This window comes from Belonocnema kinseyi, chromosome 3 (genome assembly GCF_010883055.1).
Source record: "Belonocnema kinseyi isolate 2016_QV_RU_SX_M_011 chromosome 3, B_treatae_v1, whole genome shotgun sequence".
Taxonomy (NCBI): Eukaryota; Metazoa; Arthropoda; class Insecta; order Hymenoptera; family Cynipidae; genus Belonocnema; species Belonocnema kinseyi.
The window spans coordinates 142329055-142338139 of NC_046659.1; the positions used below are offsets into that span (position 1 = coordinate 142329055).

A 9085-nucleotide genomic window follows, 5' to 3' on the forward strand; every position below is an offset into this window, starting at 1 on the left:
AAAAAAATCGTCATTTCGGCCTGAAATTTCAATCATATACTGAAAAATTACATTTTTTTTTTTTGAAAATTCAACTATTTCGATAAAAAATTATATTTATTGTTTGGAAACGATCTATTTGTTAAAATTTAACTTTCTAGGCTGAAAATTCAACTACCTTCTAATCGAATTGTCCTTCTGGCTTGAAAATTGAACTATTTCGTTGAAAATTTAATATTTTTTTATTGAGATTTAATCTCTATCATTTGATACTCTTTGTAGAAAATTATCTTTTCTGTTGAAAATTCAACTTTTTAGGTTGATACTTCAACAGTTTTTTTTAATTCATCTTTTAGGCTTAAAATCTTAGAATTTATTCCCATATTTGTTTAAGAAATCATTTTTAATAATTCACAAAGAAATATTCACTACCCATATTGGGAGTTATTCAAGCTGAATGTTTATTGCTAAAAAAATGTTTAACTTCAAAATTTATTTTTATTAAGTCGATACTTCTTTTTTGATTATCTTTAAAAATTTGACACTTCTTGTATTTAAAAAAAATATAAATTCATATTTTAAAGTTCTAATTACCTGTAACAGCGCCGGAATGTTCTTCCTTAACGACTACATGAAATATTACCGAGGTAACAACACCAACAGACATTCCAATAAGAACAATATTTTGAAATTTGCCAACATCACTCGGTCCGATTTGATTATTAGAAGCGTCTTCGCTCGTTACGTGCAGTACAGCCCAGAAAATACAGTAAACGAGGACGTTTGCGAATACAGTAAAACTGTACCTATAAAAGGAGAAAAAATTAATTAATAAATAATCCCCTAATTCACCTAATTCCCTTTTTTCCCTCTCAAATTTGAAAACTCCCGTAAAATACCTAAAATCGAGAATCTGAAACAAATTTTTACCTTTTCACCCTTTTCTATAAAGTTTCGATTCATTTTTTAAGAATCATAAAGAAAAATTCAAGATATTAGAAAATGAGACGCTTTGAAAAATATTTTTTATTATTGAGAATTGTGGTCTACCATTTCGCCACCTGGTGTCGAAAACTGGAACTAGAAAGAGTAGGGTTTTTCCCGATTCGCAAACATTTTTCATGATCAATGAAATTTAAAAAAACGAACTCTAAAGCTAACAAATTTTCCATTTGACTGAATAAAAACTGAGCTGCAAATAAAAGCACTAAGGTCTAAATTGAAGAATCAATCAATAAATTTTAAAAAATTTGGAAATTATATCATTTAAAGCAATTTTAAGCCAGACACATAAAAAATGAATGATTACATTTTTGTTTATAAACTGAACACTTCTTAAATTAAAAGTTAAATGATTTATATTTGAAATGGTTAAAAAATCCTGAAAATGCTTCCAAATTTTATTTGAAAATATTGAAACATCTGCATGTTGTTTACATTTTTTTCTTCAAATGTTTTATTATTTTTGAAATTATTTCAGAACATTTAAACATTTTTTAAAATTAATCCAACTTTTTTTTAATTCTGCCAAATTAAACATATTTTCTTAACATCTTCCATATTCATTTTTGATAATTTTGTAAATCTTTTTGAATAATCACTCGAAATTATATTTTCAAAATGAAAATCATTTTCAATTTTCATAGGAAATGTTTTCTGACCTTCTGAAGTCATTCAAAATTCTTAAAAAGCTTTTAAATGTTTTGTTTGAAACCTGCCAAAATCTATATTTTGTTTTAAATTAAGCTGTGGGCTATAATTTTTTTTTTTTTAATTGAACAATTAAAATGAAACGTTCAAAATTTAGTTTTTAATATTTAACTACAATTCTGATTTTGGACAGTCAGATATTTCTGAATATTAAGCCATTTTTATTCCTCTTACTTAAACATTTTTTAATTGAATGGTTTAAAAATTTAATATTTTAGACTAAAATAATTGGTGAATATATGAATATATGAATATATTATTTTGAAGTTATGTTCAAATTCCAAATAATTTATAAAGTTTCAATTGAGCGTTGACATTTGTTTTTAAATCTTAAAGAGCAGTTCAATTTTAAAAATCACTTTTAATTTTTATTGACAGTTGATCAACTAAAAATAATTTTTATCTGAAATCTTTGATTTCAAACGCTTCTAAATTTTAATGGCTTAAGTCTTTAAAACTGCATTTTAAAATTCTTTAAAATAAAATTTACACATAACAATTAAAAACTAAAATTAAAAATTGGTTAAAGTGGAAAATTTTTTACTATAAATTTGTAAAATTTCCGGTCAAAAAAATAAATTCACTGTCATTTCCCGGTCTCATAAGATAATTTTTTATTCAAATCATTTAAATTTGTAATCTTTTGAAAATCACAATAAATAGAACAATAATTGTTTTTTTTTAGAAAAATATTTCTGTGAGAAAATATTTTTTTTTACTTTATAAAATGTCATAACTTTATAAAATTTTAATAAAGTGCATCTTTAAAATTAAACCTATTATTTCTGGTTCAGATTTTTGTCACCAGGTGGCGAATCGTAGTTTAACCATTCCCAATACCAATTTCAAATATTTCCTAAATGATTAATTTCATAAATAAATTTGTTAAAATAAAATTAATGAAAGTATTAATATTAAATTTAAATATAAATGCTTCAAATTTTTAATATTTTAAGTAAAAATATTGGATGTTCACAAGATAGGTGAATTTTTAACCAAATAGTTGAATTTTCAAGGAAAAAGATTAATTTTCTACCAAAAAGAAAAATATTTAACAAAATAGTCAAATTTACAATCAAGGCTATGCAACTTTGACCAACAAAATTAATTTTAAAAAAAGTAGTTCATCGTTCAATAAAGTAGTTTTTAAAAAAATAATAAACAGTTTAATTAATAAAAAAGGAATTTTCAACCAAATAATTGTGTTTGTAACTAAAAAAGAACAGTTAAGCTCTAAGTAAAAAAAATTAATTAAAAAAAAGAATTTTCAGCAAAATAGTGAAATTTTCAATCAAAGTGATGATATTTTAAATGAAGTTACGAGTTTTTAACTGGAATAATTGAATTTTCAAGGAAAGGAATAAATTTTCTTTTAAAAAATACGATTTTGAACAAAATACATAAATTTTCAGAGAAATACTTGAATTTTCAACTATAATAACAATTAAGCTTCAAGTTGAAAAAATTGATAAAAAAAAAGAATTTTCAATCAAATAGTTTCATCTTCAATCAATTCAATTCAATCATTAGTTGAATTAGGAAAAAAAAAGTTTGATTTTTAACCAAAAAGAAGTACTTGATTTTTCAAATAAAATGGAGGTTAAGATTTGAGTTCAAAAAAATTATTCTAGAGAAAAATAATTTTCAAACAAAGTGATGAAATTTCTACTAAAATTCACTGTTATTGCTGAACTTTAAACCAAAAAGATGAACTTTTTTGATGAAAAAATTAATCATTTTGGATTGAAAAAGATCTATTTCTTGAAAATTCAATTATTTTGTTAAAAAATGAATTTTCAAAACAAAAACTAATTTTTAAACAGAGAAAAATTTCCAAATAAAATGACGATGTTTCAAAAGAAAAAAAAATGAATATCTAAAGAGATTTTAACGAAAGAAGTAGTAGTTGAAATTAAAAAAAAGAATGATTTTCAACAAATGTTTAATTTTCAAGCTGAAAGAGTGATTGTCAAACGAAGAAAACTATCCTTTTCTACCAAAAAGGACGAATTTTCAACCAAATAGATTAATTTTTAATTTAGAAATATCAATTTTTAGCCAGAAATAGAATGGTTAAATATTCAATTAAAAATATTGATTAAAATAACTCACTTTCAAGAAAATAGTTAAACCTTCAACAAATGAGATGAATTTTTAGAAAAATACTTGAATTTTCAATTATATTGGAACAATTAAGCTTCAAGTTGAAAAAATTATATATAAAAAAAAAGAATGTTTAATAAAATAGTTTCATCTTCGACCAAAGAGATTTAAGTTAAAAAAAATTATTGAAAAGCAAAAGAATTTTCAAACAAAGTGATAACTTTTCTACTAATATTAACTGAAATTGTTGAATTTAAAACTAAAAAGATACATTTTGAACTAAAAATAATGAATCTTCAATAATAATAAAAAAAATTTTAACTAACGATTTTAGCTCTTGTTAAAGTTCTTGTTTTTTTATAGAAAATATAAGATTTTTGTTGAACATTCGTCTTTTTGGATAAAAAATTGATTATTTTGGATTGACAACTTTTTTCTGAAAACTTAACTGTCTTCCAAAATGTTTTTTTTGCATAAAGTTTCAACTATTTTGTTAAAAATTCATCTACTTTGATGAAAAATTCTTTCTTCTGATTGAAATTGCATCTTAAAAATTCATCTTTCTTAGTTGAAAAGAACATATTTCTCAACAATTCAATTATTTGGTAAAAAAATTAATTTTCAAAACAAAAACTAATTTTTAACTAAAGAGAAAAATTTCCAAATAAAATGATGAATCTTTAAAAAAAATTAATATTTAACGAAATTTTAGTTTTCAACCTGGTAGTTGAATTATTAACCAAAAAGATGAATCCTTAACGGAAATGTAATTTTCATGCAAAAAGAGTACTTGTCAAACCAAGGAATTATTTTTGTATAATTAAATGAACGAATTTTCAACCAAATAGTTTAATTTTTAACTAAAAAAATATAAATTTTTATCCAAAAGTAGAATTGTTAAATTTTCAATTAAAAAAATTAATTACAAAAAAAAGTAACCTTCAAGAAGATAGTTAAACCTTCAACAAAAGAGAAGAATTTGGAACTGAAAATGTAAATCTTCTACAAAAAAATTATTTCTTGACAAAGTGTTTTACCCAAAATTTGCAAAGAAAATTTAATTTAATTTTTAAATGAAAAGGGAAAATTTTCGATAATAAAAAAAGATTTGAATTTTCGTCCAAAAAATATTTTATTTTGACTTTTTGACACAAAAATATGAGAAGTTAATTTTCTAGGAAATGAGGAATTTTTAACGTAAACTAAGAATTTTTTAACAAAATTGTTAAATTTTTAAGCAAAGAGTTTGCAATTTTGTTCAAGAAAGAATAATTTTTACGAAAATAGATGATTTTTTAACTGTAAATGTAACTGTTCCATTTTTTGTTGGAAATTGGTCCTTTTTTATAGAAATTTAATCTTCTTGGTTGAAAATTATACTATTTCGTTGAAAATTTTCATTTATTTAATTGAAAATTAATTTTTTTACAGAAAATTTAATAATTCTATTTGTAATTCGAAATTTATCTGTTTTAGACGTACATTCATTTATTTGTTGTAAATCCGTTTTTTTTTTGTAGAATTTTTGCTATACCATTTTATGTGGAAAATTGACCTTTTTTGATAGAAACGTAATCTTTTTCGTTAAAAAATGTTCTCTTTTGTAGAAAATTTGACTACTCTATTTTTTGTTAAGCATTTATTTATTTATTATTTTTTTTTAAATGTTTAGTTAAAATTTCAAATATTTTGTCAAAAAATGTCTATTTTTGGTTAAAGATTCATCATTGTGATTAAAAATTAATTTCATCGATTGAAAATTCGTGTCTTTTTAGTACAAAATTAATTGTTTTAACTAAAGATGTAACAATTCCATTTTCGCTTTAAAATTTATATTTTTGTTTGGAAACTAAATTTGGCTGAAAACTCGTTTTTTTTATTTACTTTTCTAACTGTAAATTGAAATATTCTAGTTTTATTTTGCAAATTTATCTTTTTTAATTGAAAATTTATATAGTTTATTGATGCTGTATATTTTTTGTAGAAAACTCATATCTGGGGTTTAAAATTGAATTATTTTGTTGAGAATTAATTTTTTTTAATTAAACGTTTTAACTGAATTAACTACTTTTATTTAAAAAATCATTTTTTGGGAGAAAAAAAATTATTTTCTTGAAAATTATTATTTTTTTTTTTTGTTCAATGTTTATTTTTCTAAAATTTTAACTATTCTAATTTTGGCTGAAAATGATCTTTTTTAGATGAAAATTAACTTTTTTTTTGGTAGAAAATTTATCTTTTGGGTTGAAAGTTGAAACACCCATTTGGTTAAATATTCATATTTTTGGTTGAAGATTCATCAATGTGGTTATAAAATAATTTCTTAGACTGAAAATTTGTTTCCTTTTATTTGAAACTTAATTTTTGGAACTAAAAATGTAACTATTCCATTTATGCTTAAAAATTAATATTTTTAGTTGAAAATAAATTAATTTCGGTAAAAACTCGTTTGGTTCAATTTACTTTTCTAACTGTAAATTGAAATAGTCTAGTTTTGGTTTGTAATTTTATTTTTTTTAGTTGAAAATTAACATATTTGATTGAAACAGTATCTTTTTTGGCAATACAATCATTTTTGAGCTTTAAAATTGAATTTTTTTGTTGAAAATTGATTGTTTTAATTGAAAATTTAATTTTTCCACTTTTGTTAGAAAAATCGTTCTTTTGAATAAAAGACAAACTATTTTGTTCAAAATTCGATCCTTTTTTGGTTGAACATTTCATTTTCTACAATTAGCTTGTTTTTTGCGGTAGAAAATTAATCTTTTAGGTTGAAAATTCAACTAACCACTTGGTTAAATATTCATATTTTTGGTTAAAGATTCATCATTGCGATTAAAAATTAATTTTTTTGACTGAAAATTCATTTCTTTTTAGTTGAAAACTAAGTTTTTTAGCTGAAAATGTAATTATTTCATTTTTTCTTGAAAATTATTATTTTCGGTTGAAAATTAACTTTACTGAAAACTCGGCTTTTTAAATTTACTTTTCTAACTGTAAATTGAAATATTCTAGTTTTGGTTTGTGAATTTATCTTTGTTAGTTACAAATTTATAAACTTTATTGAAACTGTATCTTTTAGGTAGAAAGTTCATCTTTTGGGTTAAAAATTCAATTATTTTGTTGAGAATTTTTTATTAAATTAAATGTTTAACTGAATTAACTATTTTTGATTGAAAATTCATTTTTTGGATGAAAAAAAAAATATATTTCGTTGAAGATTCTTTCTTTTTTTTTTTTGATTGAACGTTTCTTTTTTTAAAATTTCAACTATTCTAATTTTGGTTGAAAATTATATTTTTTTAGTTGAAAATTCATGTCCCTTGTTGTAAATTAGTTTTTTTAAATTCAAATTAATCTATTGTGTTGAAAATTCAACTAACATTTAGTTAAATATTCACATTTTTGGTTGAAGATTCTTCAATGATTAAGAATTAATTTCTTTGACTGAAAATTCGTTTCTTTTTAGTTAAAAATACAAATGTACAAAAGTACATTTTTTTTTAGTTAAAAATTTATAAATTTTATTGAAATTGCATCTTTTAGGTAGAAATTTCATCTTTTGGGTTAAAAATTCAATTATTTTGTTGAGAATTCATTTTTTTAAATTAAATGTTTTACCTGAATTAACTATTATTCATTCAAAAATCATTTTTTGAATGAAACATTTTTTGGTTGAAAATGAGTTTTTTTTGCTGGTGGAAAATTGTTGGTTGAAGATTCATCACTGTGATTAAAAATTAATTTCTCAGACTGAAAATTCGTTTCTTTTTAGTTGAAAATTTATATTTTTAGTTGAAAATTAATTAATTTAGCTGAAAACTCGTTTTTTCTGAATTTACTTTTCTAACTGTAAATATTAGATAAACAATTTATAAAAATTAGATAAATATTAGATATTAGCTAAACTATTCTAGAATTCATTTTTTTAACTAAATTAACTATTTTTGTTTAAATTTTTTTTTTTTTATGAAAAAAACTATTGTGTTGAAAATTCGTTTTTTGTTTGATTGAACATTTACTATTCTGAAATTTTATCGATCCTAATTTTGTTAGAAAATTAATCTTTTGGGTTGAAAATTCAACAAACTATGTTGTTAAAAGCTCATATTTTTTATTCAAGATTCATCTTTTTAGCACTCTTTAATGATTATAATATGTTTTAGATTACTTTGACTTCTTTTACCATTTAAATTAAGCGCCCTCTTCAATTTGAAGTGATATATTTTCCCGCGAAATTTAAATAACCTACTTATTATTAATAATGACAGAAAATATGATTTTTTTTCTCACTAACCGAATTGCTGTAAGTTGCGTTCTTTCATGTTCCGTGGGTGTAAGATCAGGAATCAAAGATAAATGCGATATTTGAACGGAAGCCCATCCGAATTGAAAAACTACCACGAATGCTGCGTAGTATATTAACTGTGACCATTTGTGTGCGTGTTGACATTCAATACAGGGGGAAAATATAAATGGAAATGCAAAAATAACGCAAATCGTACCTGCGAAAGAAAAAAATAGATTGAATGGATTTATTTGATTGTGGAATAATTAAATTATTTATACAGGGTGGCCGCAAAACTTCATTTTCATAATTCCCTAAAATTTCCTCCAGATTTCCCTCCCTAATTTTTCATTTTCTCTGAACATTTATATTTAAAGACCAAAATTGTAAACATGTAACATTCTTGACATAGAATCTTTTTATAAGTAGAATTAAAACATTTTAATTTAAATTTATAAATTTTTTATTATTATCTGGGCATTAATTCAGTAAAATTTGAGTGAATTTAGAGGAATTTAAGCCAACCAAAGAGAATTCGATGAAATTCATAAAGATTGAAGGTTTGTAATGATTTAAAAAATATTTGAAGGCATTTAACAGAATTTGATGGAAACTTTAGGAAATTTAGGGCGAATTCCAAATTGATTCAAATGAATAGAAAAAAATTTGAAATCCATTAAAATATTATAAAATCTATCAAATTTGATATTTACTTCAAATTACTAGTCAATTAAAAATTCCGTGGCATATTTTTAAAAACCCTCAAAGAGCTCAAGAAAATTTCTAAAAGTTCTTTATAATGCCCGGAAATCTTTTAAATTACACCAAAATATTCAACATACTTTGGAATCCCATTAAATTAACGAAATCTATTGAAAATTCTTTAGAAAATGCCTTAAAGTGTTTTCAATTTCCCTAAAATATTTTAAAAAACGTTGCAATTTTTTGAAACCCCTTGAAACTTTTTAAAGCACAAGAAAATTTCTTGGAATTTAAAAAAAACCC

At 22.2% G+C, this 9085-nt stretch overlaps 1 protein-coding gene across 1 annotated transcript in view; it reads right to left on the minus strand.

The window, feature by feature from the left end:
- The window catches only part of LOC117170047 (major facilitator superfamily domain-containing protein 12-like), a 48368-nt gene that overhangs the window by 22000 nt on the left and 17283 nt on the right, over positions 1-9085 (minus strand). Inside the window, exons 3-4 of the mRNA XM_033356566.1 lie at positions 8090-8297; positions 574-785 (exon numbers count right to left, since the gene is read on the minus strand). Coding sequence (XP_033212457.1) covers positions 574-785; positions 8090-8297 — 420 coding nt within the window. The remainder of the gene's footprint in view (positions 1-573; positions 786-8089; positions 8298-9085) is intronic.